A 19593-nucleotide genomic window follows, 5' to 3' on the forward strand; every position below is an offset into this window, starting at 1 on the left:
CTAACAGATGAGGCATCATGTTATTGTGCGGATAAAAACAAAATGGGCCGTGCACGCCGTAATTAAGGACCAAAAGACGGTGCCTACTGGTGCGGATTGGTACGGATTAGCATAATTATAAGCACCAAAGCTGGTTCTGGTTATTTATCTCAAATAATTTATGGTTTCATGTGTAAAATGCGCTATCGTTTTTTTTGGTTGCAGTGCAATGACATTTTTTTTTTCCTTCAATTTGATGCTGATTTGAAACTACAAATTAAGAGAACATTAATATGAAGAATAAGAGATATCGCATTGCAGAAAAGACTTGACTTGACTTGTTTTTTAGTGAAGTAAATAACTTCTAATCTGTGGCTGTTGAAGTTGATCTGTGTATAATGCTAAACAAGATCAACTCTACTGACCAGGTTGCTTTATAAAATCACTCAAGATTCAATACTCAATCAATTTCGATTCAAGAATTGATCAATCGATTAACAAGAACCCTAACTACCACTCTCAGGAATTGAAACAAAGATCTAGAAAACAGAAATCAAAGCAATCACTCAACAACAAATCAATTTACCCGATTCAGTCTTTTGCAAGACCTATATCCACGGGTGAAGCCATTAGAGAGTTTCATTGATGATTCAATGAAGGATTCTTTACAAAGCATGATAATCAAGTACAGTGAACAAGATTACCCTCTCTATCTCATAGATAGCCAACTGTAAATCAATCCACACGCGCCTGAAGTAAGCTAGATAACCAGCTGTAAAACTGAATCTGTAACAAACTTTTACTTCGAGATTGTACAGATGAAGGACACGTAGCTTAACGGTTTTAACCGTTCTTGAAACACTTGAGCAATCACGTGAGCAGCACATGAAATCATTTAAATGAAGCCAGCCCAAAACGCAGCCCATTTCATTTTTGCCGATGCCGTTTTAAGCACTTAAGTGACTCGCTATTAAGTCACGTGTGTATCTAAGCCAACACAACCAGCAAGAACGAAGCCGTTTCCTCAGTGTGTGTCTGCGTTCACTACATACTCAACAGTGGCAGTGCAATTTTGAGAAAATTTTTATTAGGAAAATGATAATCTTCCCGCATTTAACTCCTACCAAACTCCATTGTGGCCAATTGATTATTTATGAGGGGTGATATAATGATATTTTGAAATCTCATTGTATCTTATCAACCTTTTTTTTTTTTAATATAACCTCATTTATTTTAAAATTATCTGATTTTTATGTAAAAAAATAAAAATTAAATATTTACTACTATCAACGTGCCACCATGATTTTAAAAAGAGTTCCTTATCCAATGAACAAAGAAATCTTTTTTCTTCTCTTAAGTTCAAGTTAAATTAAAAAAAAATTAAAATAATTTAAATTAAATTGTGACCAACCGCTAAAGGCATTTGCAAGAACCTTCTGAATCAAGTAATGCGGCCATTCAAAATGTTCTCGGCATCTTATACTAACACCAAGTTTCATACCATAAAACTTATTAAGAACCTTTCGGCGTGAAAAAGGTTTGCGGCGTTGTAATAGGCCTCCAATAGGTAAGATAAACTCAAAATACCCTTCTTTTATCTCATACTATTATTTCCATACATAATCAAATATTTTGAAAAAAAAAAAACACTAACAATTTTCATATCGAATTCGAAGTGCCATGCTATTATTACTTAATATTAAGAATTCATATGGCGAAGGCATAGTCTTCTTTTTTCTCTCAAATAAAAAACTCATTGGCGCCAAGCGTGAGGGAATGCTAGACGTTTGGTACTTGAGGCAACGACCAAGCAACTGCATGCAACAGTCTTCTCTTTTTAAAAACATCACAAGCTTGATATTTACACAAAGAATACTTTGAGACATCCGAAAAAGAAAAAAAAAGTCGCAAAAACTCATTACAGATCCATATTTTGGATAAAAGCAAAGTGACGACATAGCTAGATATGGATGGAACTAAAACCACTATATAGATCTGAAAAATAAACTGCTTTCGCCCAAAAAAAAAAGAAAAAAAAGAAAGGGGGGGGGGGGGGAACTAAAAGTTATAAAGAGGATGTTCACTCGAGCAGTGGCGGATCTAGAAAAATAATTTACCAGGGGCTAAATTAGATAATAGTAAAATATAAAAAATTAAAATTTTGAATATATAAAATATTTGTTAATACATTTATAATTATTCTCTACGAAATTTCATATTTTAAAAATATTATGCAATAGACTTGTTATCAATATTATTAAATTTATTATTTCCTATATAAACAACCAAACAATCATTTATCTCATCCAATTCCAAAGATGATTATTCATGAGTTTCATTACGGAAAACGTTCTCTTTACTATTATTATAGAAAATATAAGAATTAATCTTATTTTTGAGAATAGAAAATATTTTGGGTAGAGGACTATCATTATTTTTAATTAAAATATAAGTTTTTATAATTCTTAAAAGTTAAAATTTAAATTTTATGGGGTTTATAATTTATAGTGACTATTTTAATAAATTTAATGAGGGATAATTAAAAAATAAAAATATTTTTCTCTTTTATTTTTACAATTTTTTTTTGGCCAATGGGGCCTTGAGCCCCCACATGCAGGATCCGCCCCTGCACTCAAGAACGAGAGAGCAAGAGCTCCATGAAATATGTGTGGGGGTGGGAGGGGGGGGGGGAGGGATAAACTAAAAAGAGAGTTGTGATTGATAATTAATATATTAAATCTCATGCATGCAGTTGCATTTAACATAATTTTTTCTCAAATTAATTTGAAATAATATAACCTTGAGAGAAAACAAACAAATAAAAACAAAGAGGATATATTTCAGAATTATTCTCGGAGACGGAACTTACAATGCCAACATTCAAAAAATAAGGAGTTTTAGGTAAAAGAAACAGCTTAGCGTCTAAATTCTAAAAAGCAATTTAAACTTACAGTAATGAATGTCAGATTCCATTGAGTTCTTACTGAAAATCAGAAATCTCATCCTCCAGAGCTATGTGCCCCACACTCTTAAATACTTTCCCGCGAAAACGACCCCCATGCCGCCGCCGCCGCGGCCCCCAGCCTGCTGTTGGTGTTGCTGATGAGAGAGCGGACCAAAGCCCCCTGTAAGCATTATTATAATAACCACAAAAAAAAGTAGACGATACTGCTTCTGGATAAGCACCCGGCTGCTCAACTGATCGAGATCTAGTCGTTGGCGCATCACACGGTGTCAACGAAAGACACTCGAGATGAACATCAACTCCACAAATCCAGCACCTGTAGCGCCAAGAACTGCACTCATCTCTACAAACCACATACCAAGTACAGGGGAAAAGGACACTGCAGCGTCAAGGGTTGCGCTGGGTCCTCGACGCGATGCACTTTCTTAGGTACAAGAAAAATAGTCTTTACTGACACTGAAATAGCGTTATTAAGCAATTTTAGTAATACTTCTTAATTGTGTTACTAATTTAACAATCAGTAGTTAGTGACATTAGTTTGTAGTTAGTGGCGGAGTTAGTAAGAGACAAGCAGGGGCAGCTACCCCGGTCTAGAAATTTAGAAGACATTTTCTTTTTAGCTAGTTAAATTATAAATCTGCCCCCGAAAGACTTATTAAATATATTAAATCTAAGTTCAAAGTGTGTTACAAGATTTCGCGTCTAAAATTTATTTTAAAATCACACAAATATTTACACACATGAAAAAAATGAGTGTATGTGTGTGTGTTGTTGGAGAATTTACAAATAAAACACACTATTTTATTTCTTCAACAACACTCTTCACCAATTACAACTTTTATTTTTCACTTTCTACACCTTAGAGATTTTGTTACTTCTCTTGATGCTTAAACCAAAGGGGAGAGGGGGTATTTATACATGATACAAACTAATCACAACCATTCATTTATTCAACTACTACATAAATCCTCACCATTCATTAAAACCTACCACTCACATACTTCACCAACCACACCTACCATACCTAACACAAATAATTCAAACTTCACCAATCATACCTACTCATGGAATCTTCTATGAGTTGAGCTTGAATTTATTCATTTTGGATCAAGTTTATGATCCAACACCCCCCCTTAAACTTGATCCTGCGACACCAAGCAAACTTCTGAATTTTACAAAGTCTTCTTGCTTAAGTGGCTTAGTGAAGATATCAGCTACTTGATCTTGTGATTTTACATACTTGATTTGCACTTCTTTTATTGCAATACACTCTCTTATGAAATGATAGCGAGTGTTTATGTGTTTGCTTCGATCATGAAAGACTGGATTCTTGGATAGGGCAATTGCTGATTTTTTATCAACACAAATCTCGGTTGTCTCTTCTTGTGACAAACCTAACTCTTTAAGCAAATTTCTGAGCCAAATTGCATGACAAACACTTAATGTGGCAGCTACATACTCAACTTCACAGGTAGATAGCGTGATAATTGGTTGCTTCTTTGACATCCATGTGAAAGCAGTATCTCCCATGAAGAACACAAATCTCATGTTGCTCTTTCGATCATCTACATCTCCACCCCAATCGCTATCGCTATATCCAACAAGCTTGTAGTCATTAGAAAATGAGTATAACAAGCCGAAATTAATTGTACCTTTGATGTAGCGAAGGATTCTTTTTGCAGCTTTAAAATGAGTGGTCTTTGGATTCTCCTTGTATCAACTCACAAGTCCAACGGCATAAAGGATATCTGGTCTTCTGCATGTCAAATAACGTAGGCTTCCAACCAAACTTTTAAAGAATGTTGGATTTATATCTTCGCCTTCATCATGTTTGGATAATTTAACTCTGCATTCCACTGGCGTGCTTATAGGCTTATAATCATTCATCTTGAACTTCTTGAGAATCTCCTTTGTATAACTTTCTTGGGAGATAAATATGCCTTCTTCATTTTGCTTGACTTCAATGCCGAGGTAATATGCCATTAATCCGATGTCAGTCATCTCGAACTCTTTGATCATCACTCTCTTGAACTCTTCAAACAAGCTTGGATTACTTCCAGTGAAGATGAGATCATCTACATACAGGCACACAATCAAAATATCTCCATCTTTTTCTTTGACGTAGAGAGCATGTTCATATGGGCATTTGGTGAAGCCTTTCTCTTGAAAATACTTGTCAATTCTGTTATTCCATGCCCTTGGTGCTTGCTTTAACCCGTAAAGAGCTTTCTTCAATCTCAAAACTTTGTTTTCATGTCTTTTCACCACATAACCTAATGGTTGTTCGATGTAAACTTCTTCTTCAAGGAATCCATTCAAGAAAGCAGACTTCGCATCCATTTGAAAAATTTTCCATTTATTCTGAGCAGCCAAAGAAATAATAAGTCTAATAGTTTCAAGTCGAGCTACAGGAGCAAATACCTCGTCATAGTCTACACCAGCTTTTTGACTATAGCCTTTTGCAACTAGCCTCGCCTTGTGCCTTTCAATTTCTCCCTTCGCATTTCTTTTTATTTTATACACCCATTTGACATCGATCGCCTTATGACCTTTGGGAAGAGTAGTAAGCTCCCAAGTATCATTCTTCACAATGGCTTTGATTTCTTCATCCATTGCAATTCTCCACTTCTCATCTAGTGCAGCTTCTTGGAAGTTGACTGGCTCACAATCAGTAAAGGGGTAAAAAAGAGTGAGATTATCATGTCTCTCAGTTACCTCATAGAGATCTTGAAGACTCCTTGTACGTTCTCCTATTCTTTCATTTAGGAAAAACGGCGGTGAATCTCCGCATGTGGTTGATGCTGGTGAGATAGGTGGAGTAGCAAGCTCTTGTTGTTCGTCTACTTGTTTTATCTGTGTATGATCATCTTCTTCAATGGGAAATAAGTTGAAGTCATCCACACTAGAGCCAAAATCTCATTCTCCTTCTTCATCAAAAACTACATCTCGACTGATCACGATCTTCCCGTTGTTTGGATTATAAAGCTTGTATCCTTTGAAGTTGTTGTCGTAGCCAATGAAGATGAACTTCTCACTTTTGTCATCCAGCTTGGCTCTACTTTCGTCTTGTACATGTACATGGGCAATGCTTCCGAAAACTCTTAGATGGGTGATACCAGGTTTTCTTCCACTCCAAGCTTCTTGTAGCGTCTTGCCCCACACGCTTCTTATTGGAGATTGATTGGATAAGCAGACTGCACATGCAACAGCTTCAGCCCAAAATTCTTTAGGTAGCCTCTTACTCTTAAGCATGCTTCTTGCCATGTCGAGGATGGTTCTGTTCTTCCTTTCTGCAACACCATTTTGTTGGGGGGATCTTGGAACTGTCAAAGGGAGTCAAATTCTATTTGCTTCACAAAACTCTAAAAATTCTTTGGAAGTGAACTCTCCACCTCGATCAGATTTCATGGCTTTAATCTGGTATCCACTTTCTTTTTCCACTGCAGCTTTAAACTTCTTGAAAGCTTCAAAGACTTCTAATTTTTTCTTCAAAAAATACACCCAAGTTTTTCGTGAAAAATCATCTATGAAGAGAAGGAAGTAGTTACTTTTACCAAGGGAGTTTGGCTTGAATGGACCGCACACATCAGTATGAATGAGCTCGAGTGGCTTCTGAGCTCTTGAGTTTGACTCCTTTGGAAAACTCTTTCTGAACTGCTTGCCAAGTAAACATCCTTCACAAAGTTGATCAGGGTGATTGATGTATTGTAAGCCTTTCACCATATTCTTCTTAAATAGTAGCTCCAGTCCTCCAAAGTTGAGATGCCCATATCGAAGATGCCAAGTCCAGAATTGATCTTTGTGACAGACTTTGAGATATTTTGTAACATCATTTTGAATATTTAATGGAAACATTCTATTCTTCGACATTCTCACATTTGTAATTATATTTCATTTATCATCTCTTAGGAAAAGACTATAATCTTTTAAGTGAATCTCATAGCTTTTTTCTAAAAGTTGACCCAAATTAAGGATGTTGCTTTTCATATTGGGCACATAGTAAACATTCGAAATTATTTGGTGACTATCATCTTTTGCATGAAAAAAAATGTTACCTCTACCCTTCACTGGTACTTTTGAATCATCTCCAAAAGCAACGCTGCCATTCACAGATTCACTTAGTTGCAAGAACATCCTTTTGTTTCCACTCATATAATTGCTAGCACCTGTGTCAAGATACCATATATTTTCTTGACCTCCAGTTGTGTCATTGCGTGCTAGTAAAAGTGTGTCATCTTCACCATTTTTTTCTTCAGCATAGTTCACTCTCTCCTCAATTCTGGTACTTGGAGCTCTGCATTATGAAGCATAATGCCCAAACTTTTGACAGTTATATCACTGTACTTAGGATTTGTCATACCTCGATCTTGGATTGCCTCTGCCTCGTCCTCTGGTTGAGCTTTCTCCTTTGGCATAATTGGAGTTGTTATTGTTGAAATTCCAACCTCGTCCACGACCACGACCTCTACCTCGGACATAGTGTCTTCTCTCGTTGTTGGAGCTTTCTTCTCTTTTCTTTGGATTGACTTCCATCTTGAGAAGTTGCTCTTCGATTCTTTACTTCTTTTTTTATTTTTCTTCATAGGCTTGCAACCTTCCTTGAAGTTGCTCGATCGTCATATCCTCTAGATCTCTTGTTTCTTCAATTGTCACAACAATATGGTCAAACTTCGAGTCTATTGATCGAAGTATCTTTTCAATGATCCTTACCTCTTTTAACTCCTCGCCATTTCTTTTTAATTCATTGGAAACGATCACAACCCGAGTAAAGTAGTCAGAAATTGACTCCGACGCCTTCATGTGTAAGGACTCAAATTCTCCTCGTAATGTTTGGAGACGAACCTTCTTAACTTGCTCCACTCCTTTGTAAGAGGTCTCTAATTTCTCTCATGCTTCTTTTGAGGAGTTTGTACCAGCAATCTTTTCAAAAGTATCATAATCTAATGATTGAAAGATGAGATACTTTACTTTATTCTCTTTTTTTCTTCAAGTCTTTTAAATTCTCCTTTTGTGCCGCAATTAAAGTGGCTTCATTTTCTGGCACAATAAAGTCTTTCTCCACGACATCTCATACATCATGTGCGCCCAATAGAGCCTTCATTTTAATACTCTAATTGTCAAACTTACTTCCCTTTAATTGTGGAACTTAAAATGACATCATACCACCGTTTGCCATAACTCACAAATTGAGTGAGAATTTGGAGGTTCTGAAAACACAGATGGATCTGGTACGTCGAAAAACCTTGGGGAAGACTCGAGTCAACTTTCGGTCAACGGTCAACGCTGGTCCACGGTCAACGTTCGGTCAACAATCAACGGCGGCTTGGTAGTCTTGGTTCGGTCCGGATTGGTTCAGCTAGAGTTGGCTCAGTTCGACTTGATTCGGTTCAGCTCCGCTCGGCTTCATTCAGTTCGGCCCAGCTTGGTTCAACTCAGTGAGTCGACTCAGCTTCAGGACAGAAAACTTCCGGCGGCAAGTGTGGGCGCGTTCGGTCTTGGATTGAGATGATTTTTGCGGCGTCACGTTCCTCCCGTCGAGATCTTCGATTTGATATGCTATATGACTATATATAGCATCAAGCACTAGCTCTGATACTACTTTGTTGGAGAATTTACAAATAAAACACACAAAACACACTATTTTATTTCTTCAATAACACTCCTCACTAATTATAACTCTTATTTTTCACTCTCTACACCTTAGAGATTTTGTTACTTCACTTGATGCTTAAACCAAAGGGGAGAGGGGGTATTTATATATGATACAAACTAATCACAACCATTCATTTATTCAACTACTACATAAATCTTCACCATTCATTAAAACATACCACTCACCTACTTCACCAACCACACCTACCACACCTAACACAAATAATTCAAATCTCACCAATCATACCTACTCATGGAATCTTCTATGAGTTGGGTTTAAATTTATTCATCTTGGATCAAGTTTATGATCCAACATGTGTATATATATATAACAATAAATTTTGGTATCTTATATGTTTTCTTCCTTGTTTGTATTTAATGTTGGTCATAAACTTTGTCCTCAGTTTATTTTTGGCTACACCACAGTTTGTGGTTTCAGTAATTATTGTTATTATAGTATCACCAAATTTATAAAATTATAGTGTTAACAGTTTCTTGTACATATTAAGTGTCAGTAATTTCTTTCACTATAGTATCATAATTTTTATCATACTATAACTTTGGTAATTGCTGATACATTTTTAGTGTAAACCATTTCACTCACCATTAATATAGCTTAGTTAAACTTGTATTTCGAATTATTTTTTATTTATTGTTATTTTATGTTTACCATTAGATTGTGTCATTCAAAGACAAAATTAAGCTCAACCAATTAAAAAATTAAACTCCCCAGTAATTTTATATCTCAAATCTAATATCCTACATTACATCTCAAATACATAATTTAAACAAGTACCAAAAGAAACACAAATTCAATAGATCTAAAAAATAAAAAATAAAATTTTCCCACACACAAGTGTAGCATATAGTTTCAATTAGTATGTAATGCAAATTAAGTTTTGGACATTTAGAAACAAACATGCACACATACATTACTTGATTATTGTATGCTACAAGCAACTTGACAATATACATGGCCCCATTCTTACTACGAAAGTTCAACCATAGTTTACTCATCATATCCCTTGAACTTTAAATAAGTCAATATATATTACAAGGGTCCCTTTATGGTGCCGTAATTTTTTTTACGGTATTAATAGTGTAACAAATTTGTACCATTAGATGTAATCAACGGTACACATTATTTTTAATAATGAAAATATTTAATTATTTCAAAAATGTTATAATCGGTTAACAAACCGGTTGCAAAACCTATTTTAAATTTAAAAGGAATGAAAATAGAGATACAATAAAACTCAACCTCCTTCTTTATCTCATAAAATTCGTCATCTGTTTATCTCCTATGTTGTTGTATTGAAATTGGATTCTTGGATGCTGTCTCAATTCACGAATGATTAACCGTGCAAATCGTAAACTTGTTCTTATAATTCAACTTTTTCTCCATTTATTGCCACGTCTATTTGATAGGTAGGCTTTTAAATTTATTGCTCGATGGTGACATTAAACAAGGAATCACAGATTTGATGTTCTTTGTTGTACTAAATTCATATCAAATCTTGCTTTGATGCTATAATATATTTAGTTACTACCTTACCTTTTCTTTTTTCACATTTGAAAACAAATTCTTTTTATTCATAGGATTACATAAAGTGCGCAGCCCTAAAGTTTGAACTTCAAAGGATAAAGTTGCATTGCAGCATGTTAAGCAGCAAAGCTTCTTCGCTGCATTAGATAGAAGACAAAATAACCTAAATCGGTGAATCAAGTGCAGCCAAGACTTGGCTGAGTCAGCAGTTAACCACCAATCGTTTAAGAAAGAGGGGCAAAGCAAGTTGAGGCCCACTTATTAATCTTAGCCTCTGATTCCATTCTCCTTTTCTCCGCCCTGATTTGATTATCTCCAGCAGCAACGCTAAAGGTTAAACTGGCATGATCTTGCCCACATATGAATGTAGTTTTTTTTTTTTTATTACATGGAAATGAACTAATTACTACAGCTGAAGCATGTAAAACAAGATTAGAAGCACAATACTTTTAGGATCTGAAGGGGCAAATTTTTTTTTTCAAGTTTGTTATATGTTCTTTTGTGAAGACCTGAAGATTCCAGAGTCAGATTAATAATTTTGCCTCTCTTAGGCTTTATGCGGTGGGAATAAAGTGGCTAACAAATCGTATTTGTCAAAACAAAACCATCTGTATCATGGGGTTGGCTCAATTCGGAGAAATTTCAGTGACCACCCCTATAATTTTAAATATTCTCACAATTTCACTTGAACAACATATTTTGTTTAATTCCACAAAATTCATACGTACATTTAAATACATTTTAAAATTTATTTTACTATGTATCCTACGCCATTCATTATTGGTTTTTTGTAATTTTGTCAAGTTGTAATTTTAGGCCAAACATGAAAGGGTTTCAACATTTAATTAATTTGAAAATTCAATGTGAAACTCAAAATTGCTAAAATATTACTTAAATCATATCATTAATGTTATAAGATAACTCGATTATTATCATGTAATCAAACTAATTTCAAAATCTATCGATCAGATATAGTGTGTACTGTTAGATTGTTTTATTCTAATGCATGGCCATAGAATAGCCTTTGATTTCTCATGGTATATTTATTGGTTTACAAGCTTATAAAACCATATGCAAATGTTGAAAATTGGACTACTATATGAAATATCATGTGATATATCTCATTTGACCTTAGATTAATGTATCAAATGTCCATAAAGGATGGTTTACTTCATCAGTTTGCGAATTAACTTTTAATAATATTTATATTTCACATATCAATTCATAATACATTAGGGTAAATACGATTTTAATTTCCCACATATCAATAAATAAGGATAAATAGAAGTACTGAATATGTGTACGTTTGTGTATTACGTCATATGTTTTAATAAAGAGAATCACCTCTACTAACTTTTTTTTTCCATAGGATTTTTATTACATTTTACCAGTTGTCTTTTATAATACTATTTTGTAAAAGAAAACTAAAATTGACTACTCGAAAATGTCTTTATATTTTTTTATTACATTTTACATTAAAGTTGTAGTACATTATAAATGCTAAGTTTAATTTTTAATAACATAACACCTTAATAAAATCAACATCTTAAGTGCGATGTATGATATAAAATGATATAGTACTTCAAATAGGCTACAAAATTAATAGTAAAAACACCACTCACGCCTCTAAATTTTATTTAAATGGTCATACAAAACTCCTTAAATTAAAAAATATAATACATAACATAAGATAAAATTTTATAAAATATTTTTAATTTTAAAAATTTTATTTTCAACATTATTATTTTTCATATTCTTTTATTATTAGTTTGTCATATTCTTTTTACTAATATTAAAATCTACTTGACATACTAATAAAATTAATTAATTATACCTAACATTCACAATAATTTATAAAATTAACAATATCTTATTTAATTATGTCTATATTAATATCAATCTTAAGATCAATTTTTGGATTAATAGATTTTAGTTCATTCGTCAAGATAGACTAATAATAACTTAATATTAACAAAATTTTTATTGTACATGTTATTTTATCAATTATATTTATTGTAACACTTTATTTGTATCATATGATTTTTATTTATTATTTTTATCCTATTACTATATTTATATTTATTTAGATTGATTTAGTCAAAAGGTATAATAGTCATTTACGAAATTAAGAGGGTCTATGTGACTATTTATGAAACTAAAGGAACATGTATAATTTTTTTAGCAAATCTTAGGGGTGTGAGTGGTTTTTTCGAAAATTAATATTGATTTAAAATTAAAAAATTAATATTTACCTGCAACCTGTAAGTTACCTGCTATATTTTAATTAATTATCTAATTATCTATTATATTAAATGAATGATTCAGATTAAAACTCTTATATCTAAGGGTCTGCATTAGTCCCACTATCAATACTGTAAAAATAAATACAGCATCATAAAGAAATCCATATTACAAACTTCAAAAGTAAAACAGCAATATGACCCCAATCACTCAAACATTCTCCAAAATTACAAAAAGTAGGAACAAACTAAAGATTGCAAGCATAACAAAACACACTAAATTTAGCCAATGGAGTCGCTCAGTTTGCACACACTTTGCACATATAGAGAATGCCTTCAATGGAGTCGCGGCACACGTCACAAAAATGCGAGCTCTGGCGCGTGGTTTCCTAAGCAACCAGTTGAATAAATTTATTTTTGAGTTTATATTTTAAGCTTTAGCTTTACTGATCTTAAGTTTACAAATTTTTGCCTCGACAGCCAGAAAAGTCGGGTTTTCAATGAAATCTATTCCAAGTTCAATTAGTTCAACTCTGATCCATGCTAAAGAATAAGATTCAAAATTTTCTTTTTTTTTTTAAATGGATTTTTTAGAGGATTGACCTACCGTGCACAATACCCTTTCTTTTTGTCTTTTTTGACTGCACCCCCTAATCTCTTCTGTATTTACAGTTTATTAAAGTAATTTCTTTTTCCTCTTTCTTCAACCCCTCACCTCTACATTGTTCCAATTTTTTTCCATTTTCAATTAAACCTATAATCAATCACGTGCAATCAATAAGAGAAACTTGACGTTCTCATTGAAACTACTTGTTGCCTTAAGATTCATTTGCTCTATATCACATAAGTAATAATGAATTGAACTTTTTACATAAAAGAAAATCAAATAAATATATTTTTGTACCCATAATCTATTCATCATACAATGAAATTCAGGGGTAAGTAAATTGAAATTTTTTATATTTTATTGTGTCTTCTTCCCCTCTTCGCCTCCATGCGTCTCCCCATTTTCTCCTTAAATAATCTAACTCTAGGGCTTTCTAATAATTGGATAATTATTATAATTATTTTATCAATAAAACTCCTCTTATTATGTCAATTAGTTTGTTTTCTTAGGTAAAAAGAATATTTTAGCAAATGATCAAAAGTGAGAACTTTAACATAAATTCAAAATTTGTTTTAGTTTCATGCATCTGGCATGTTTGATCTCTTGATTATAACTTGCAAAAATGGGTAATATAACACAATGGTGATGATTAGTGATTCGTACTGAGAGAATTTGGAAAAAAAAAAGATGGTTGCACAAAATTTTGTAAACTTTAACTTTTATAAATGTTTAGCAAATATCAGGGATTGCATTGTTAATAAACAAACAAGCACATCCCTGCCCTTGAAACTACTTTTGTGTAGATCCAACAGTGGCATCACAAAAAGACAAAAAGAAGGGTATGGTGTACGCGTTGCACCATAGCTAGATCCTTTTTTAGAATGAAAAAAAGTTTTAGAGAAAGATAATTTGCACCTAATAAATTGGTAGTAGCTCAATTAAGGAAGGAAATATATTTAGAATTAGATATTCTATCCATTTCTTTTTTAAAATTTAATACGACAACTTAACTTTTTATCTTTTGAGCCATTTTTAATTGAGTTTTAATACCACATGAGCAATTACAGCCCTTGAATTGAATTAAATAGTTAGATTTTAATGTCCAGATTTAAGTTAAAATGTTAAGTTGAAGTAAACCTCCCTTCACTACTTCAAGGAAAGACTTTTGCATCCAGCTACTAGCTTATTGCTTGTTGTACCAAGCGCCAACCCTTCATAATTGGCCCATTTGGCAAGTAATGGATTACATTTCATTACCAGAAATAGGCCATGGGCCAATTTCAAAAGGCACATTTCTATCTAAAGTAAATGATACTTCCATGGAATGAATATCCAATTCTCTCACACGGAAATCACATTTCGCAAACTCCCTCACACTCGCAAACTCTCCCGGAATCCGATACCATCGGATGCATGGCGTGCAACATTAATATTAGTATCCGGTGTTCCACCGATACGCCGCGTTTTGCTGCCACTTGTCAGCTCCAGCTCGATTCCCGAAACCCTCGCTCCCCTCTTCTACTAAAACTCCTTCCTTCTCGGGCTCTCACTCAGCGTCCCAATAAGGTAACGCAGCTCTGTTTTCGCCATTCCCCTTTATGTTTTTCTCCCCTTTAAATATTGTCTTAAAAACCTAAATTTCACCCTTGATTTTAATTCAGATAGCGTATTCCTCCGACACTCCGCGGCGCAGCTACGTTACCGTGAGGTCTCATATGGCCACTGAAGAGAAGTCGATTTCCGGGGACCGAATGCTTGTTAGTTCACTCTACTCTTCTTCTTTGCCAACTGAAACGGTATCGTTTTGACTGTGGATTTTTTGCAGGTGTTTGTGCCACCTCATCCATTGATTAAGCACTGGGTTTCAATTTTGAGAAACGAACAAACTCCTTGTCCTATTTTCAGTACGTTGAATTTGATTTTATTACTGTGATTATTAGTGGCATTATAAAGTTAGCTTTTGTGTTTTTTTTTTTTTTTTTTGGGGCAGGGAATGCAATGGCTGAGTTAGGGAGACTACTTATGTATGAGGCTTCGAGGGATTGGTTGGTAAGTCGTTACAATTAAATGTTAACAGACAGCTGGAGTCGTAAATGTAGTTGCACAATTTTTATATATGAGCAATTTATAAGTAAGCTTTTTGAAGTTAGTTTCACAATTTTCATTATGCATTTGAGACACTTGAATAAGTTATCAAGCTGCATGAGGTTTAATTGTCATATTCTCTGTTGCTGTATCAATATTCTAGAAATTCATTCATGATTAGAATGTCCTAGAATCAGTAGTGCTGAACCTAGTGCTTTTGATATTTCTTTAATATTTTTTGCCTAAATATCTGTGTTATTGTTGCTGTCAGCCTACTGTCTCAGGGGAAATTCAGTCACCAATGGGTGTTGCTTCAGTTGAATTTATTGATCCGAGGGAGCCTGTCGCGGTAAGTATCCACTTGTAATTTTTCTTGTTGCTACTTTACCGTACATTGCATAAGATGTATTTATCTTGCATCTGATATTTGTATAACTAGTTACATGGTTTCACTATCCATGCTTTAATTAGTTCAGCTTTAATGTTAACATTTCTATAACTATAAGTCAGTTCTGATTGAATGTAAATTTATAAAGGTTATTTTATTGGAAGTAATGCCAATTTGATGTTTTAGCCATACCTATAGCTGATTCTTGTTTAATTTTGCAGGTTATTCCAATATTGAGAGCAGGTCTTGTTCTTGTGGAGCATGCATCGTCAATCTTGCCCGCAATAAAAACATATCATCTAGGTAAAGTAGTATTGATGCATGCATGCATTGTTGATGAGGTGTCTTTGGGCCTGCGTTTTCGTTTAGTTATAACATTGGAGGTGTAAAGGAGTACTACGATTCTTAAACATAAACTGTTATTTGTAAATTGTGGTTGCTGATTTTTGCCGACTGCAGAATGTAAGTGTGCGCTTGTAATTATGGTGATCATCCGATTTGCAATTCTTTTCCTTTTCTAATTTCTAGAATTTCTGGTCACTACCCACTTTTGACCACTTCTAATATTTGTAATTTATAGTTTCAAATTGTTCTGTAATCTGGAGATCTCTCTTTCCTTTTCGGTTGAGCATTTATTTACTTAGTGCTCTGTTTTTGAAATTAAGGTATATCCAGAGATGAAGAGACGCTTCAGCCATCGATATACCTGAATAAGTAAGAATTCTCTATTACATAAATCAGGAAGGTTTATTTTCCTCTTCCTACAAAATGGCCTTCACTATTTGTTGTTTAAACAAAGATCGATAATAACTTGTCTTATTTTTCTATCATAGTGAATTTCAGAAGCAGAAAGCAGATGTTTTAGACTTTGATTTCTTACATTATTTCCCAAATTCATTTGTCAGTTTGTGTAAAGCTAACTTCTATTTAAGATCCTTTAAATTGGTTGGCCCTGATATATTGTGCTGTCACTTCTGCAGATTGCCTGAAAAATTTCCAGAGGGATCACGAATATTTGTAGTAGATCCTATGCTGGCAACAGGTATTTGTGATGTCCTATTCGCTGAAAATTCTTGTTTTCTATATACCATTTTCAGCACATAGCTTTTTCTAACTTTGCTCTTTTCTCTTACAAATGAAGAAACTTGTGATGTTGCTTGAACAAAACTTCTCTCGCAGTTTTACTGTTAACATTGCAGAACTATATTGGGGTTGAGCTTCTTCTGATTTGTATTCATTATCAATCATTTGTCATGCTTAGGTTTGTCTTTGAACAATCTCTTAGAGTAATTAGCTTACCACTGAAAGTAAGAATTCGCCGCCGCCGCCTCCAGTTTTTTTGGCCCAAAGATATGCTGCCTAAATTTTTATGCTTTCTGCATCGTGTGATATTTACTGGTTTGTTTCTTTTTATTCTTTTTCCACCAGCATAAATTGATTTTTCTGATAATTAATTTCAGGTGGTACAGTTGTGGCAGCTCTTAACCTTGTAAAGGAATGTGGGGTGGAGAACAAGCAAATTAAAGTGGTAAATAAATATTTGGGCATTCTTTGTTATTTTCTATTAAAGCTTTTATGCAGATGCAGTTTTACGTCAGCAAGTTATTAGGGATGTGCCGTGTGAGGAAAGTGTTATAATTAATACAAAAAAGTAGTTATAATATATGCCAATTTTGTAGGGATGTAGTGGTCTTTTCGTGAATTATTATAGTCCATGATTTCTTATAACAATTTTCTTGTTCTGTTAGTGGTTTTTTAAGATCCACTGATGTTTGCATATTTTGCTGTGATGCAAAGTGGGGATCAAGAGCCTTCAATAGAAAATCCTTTATATATAATCAACGTTACTAAATAGCTATGCTTCTAAGTGATTTGTTTCCATTGCTTCTGATAGATTAGATCCCAGTTGTCTAGAAGGTTTTTAAGCATTAGTAGTCTTTCTGGGCCAACTTTCGCATCGGGAAAAATCAGGCTGCCCTGTCAACATGGTGGTTTGAATTTATAAGATGACGACCTCCATTGAGTTATAATGTCACTAGTAATGATTAGTATTTATTATTTTGCTTTTTTTCATCATACCACTCAAAGATATTGCACTGTCACAGATATCTGCTGTAGCTGCTCCTCCAGCCCTCCAAAAGCTCAGCGAGAATTTCCCTGGGTAACAATAATTTCATGCTCAAATTTCAGTCTGAGAGTCGGACATTTCTAAAGCCTTTTGTATTTGGTATTTTGTTTTTCAGGCTTCATGTGTACACCGGAATTATTGATCCCACTGTCAATGACAAAGGGTTAGTAGTATTTTTGATAATCATCGTCTAGATCATCGTGTGTCTACTTTTTAACTTACAAACATGGATATTAATAACAGATGCTTTTTTTCAATTGATTCAAATCTGTGTTGAATGGGCCATTTCAGGTTTATAGTTCCTGGGCTTGGAGATGCAGGTGATCGTAGCTTCGGGACATAAAAGTTACACGAGTAATACTAGCAACAGTATGTCACCCTCATTGTGGGTGCATTCGGTTCTAGACTATTGCTTTTTATCGGCTGTAATTTTGACATATTGAGCCTATCATCAATCTCAAAGCTTTCTTGAGTTTTTAATCGTGTTGGAATCTTGATTTGTTTAGTTCAAACAATTTCTAGATTCATGTAAAATGACTGTAAATGCTAGGTGAACTGGGTAAATATTTTGTTAGTAAATTTGTTCCTTTTTTTTGACCTTTTTTTTAGGGTCTGTGCCCTTTGGTCCCAAGACCTTGGTATAAAGTCAACAACAGAGGACTTCCGATCCTTGGTTGAGTTCTGAATCTCTGCAACAACCCAGAATATTTCATCTCTGAAGTTACTCTGTGAAATTTGACTGGGTACGATGGCATAATAATTGGAATGGAATGACAGGGACATTTAACATGAACATCAATTTATTGCACCACACTAGTAGTAAATAATCATCACCACATCACAAGTATGGAGGTCGATTAACTGGGAAATTAGAAAAAGAAAGAAAAAAGTGATATTATTAAAGTGACTTAAATGATTTAGAAACGAACATAAGAATTAGACCGGAAGCTACATATCGTGAACTAGTAAATAAACAGAAGCTGAAATTAGCAACCACCGTTACCTTCACCGCAACCACCAGTGGCAGCAGCAGAAGCTACTGCAGAATGTTCAAGGACACCAGCCGCCACCATACCAAAACGAAGCTCGTACGAGAATTGAGGTCGTGAATTCTTTTGGTCTATATATCAGCCTTATATTCAGGGATGATATTCAGGGATGCAAATGATGAGCAACAAGATAATTGCACAAATGGTGAAAGCGGCAAGTAGGAATATGGCGCCTCTAAAGAAGTTGTAGCGGTATAGAGGTACGTTTCATCTCGTGAATGTGTACTAATTGTTTTGCATCTATCACCCGCTTGACTTTTTTTTTCACAAACAGAAGTTACAGAACTAACCAGTTAAGACGCTCTTCTGTTTTCTTTTTTGGTCTCAAGAAACTCCAATTACAGGGATCCTGCAAATATTTAAAATAGTGCATGTGCTCAACAGATTGTTTTCAACAATATGCATTGCCAATATTTAATTGAAGTCGTTTCAATTTCTTAAGTTGAAAAAACTGTATTTTGAAGGTTCAGAAAGAGGAATCCCACCTACTTATTCAGATCAAGCTTAGCGTTTCTCCTTTTTCTTTTTTGTATGTTGTTCCAGAGATTTTAAATGACTCACAGAAAGAGCCTTCATTGTCATTTTCTTATATGAGTAAGCCACATGTAGTGTATGAGTGAATGATATGAGCTAATATCTCTCTCTATGCACAGCTCTAATACACCATACTACATAATTATGCACTTACTCTCAAAAGCGGTAGCGCAATAAGTTTTAAGGGGCAAACTGGTAAAACTCTTCATGGCTCGAGTACAGGATCATCCTGAGTAATTGAGTAACAAGGATTCTCTCGAGTGCTGCTTCATAATGCATTTCATGAACTATGCTTATTGTGCTTATTTGCCTATGCTCTCAAAAAGGAATCAACTTCCGTTCGTTCGCGCCCTCGAGTCCCTTCACAGGAGAGGGCATTTTAAAATTACTGTATGAACATCATCAATTTGTATGAACATC

The 19593-nt window shown here is 34.2% G+C and overlaps 1 protein-coding gene across 2 annotated transcripts; it reads left to right on the forward strand.

The window, feature by feature from the left end:
- The first annotated feature begins 14258 nt into the window (after positions 1-14258).
- On the forward strand, positions 14259-18187 carry LOC102620885 (uracil phosphoribosyltransferase). Of its 2 annotated transcripts, XM_006493527.4 has the most exons (12): positions 14265-14555; positions 14651-14746; positions 14815-14893; positions 14980-15038; positions 15346-15423; positions 15684-15765; positions 16128-16176; positions 16443-16504; positions 16923-16990; positions 17568-17623; positions 17706-17753; positions 17882-18187. In XM_006493527.4, exons 1-12 carry the CDS (start codon positions 14298-14300, stop codon positions 17931-17933), a joined length of 987 nt encoding a protein of 328 aa, XP_006493590.1. In that variant the 5' UTR covers positions 14265-14297; the 3' UTR covers positions 17934-18187. The 2 variants fall into 2 exon arrangements, with proteins under 2 accessions (XP_024949367.1, XP_006493590.1); XM_025093599.2 differs by lacking the exons at positions 16923-16990; positions 17568-17623; positions 17706-17753; positions 17882-18187 and adding an exon at positions 16724-16916 and having other exon boundaries at positions 14259-14555.
- The last annotated feature ends 1406 nt before the right edge of the window (positions 18188-19593 follow it).

The sequence above is a fragment of the Citrus sinensis genome, chromosome 6 (genome assembly GCF_022201045.2).
Source record: "Citrus sinensis cultivar Valencia sweet orange chromosome 6, DVS_A1.0, whole genome shotgun sequence".
Taxonomy (NCBI): Eukaryota; Viridiplantae; Streptophyta; class Magnoliopsida; order Sapindales; family Rutaceae; genus Citrus; species Citrus sinensis.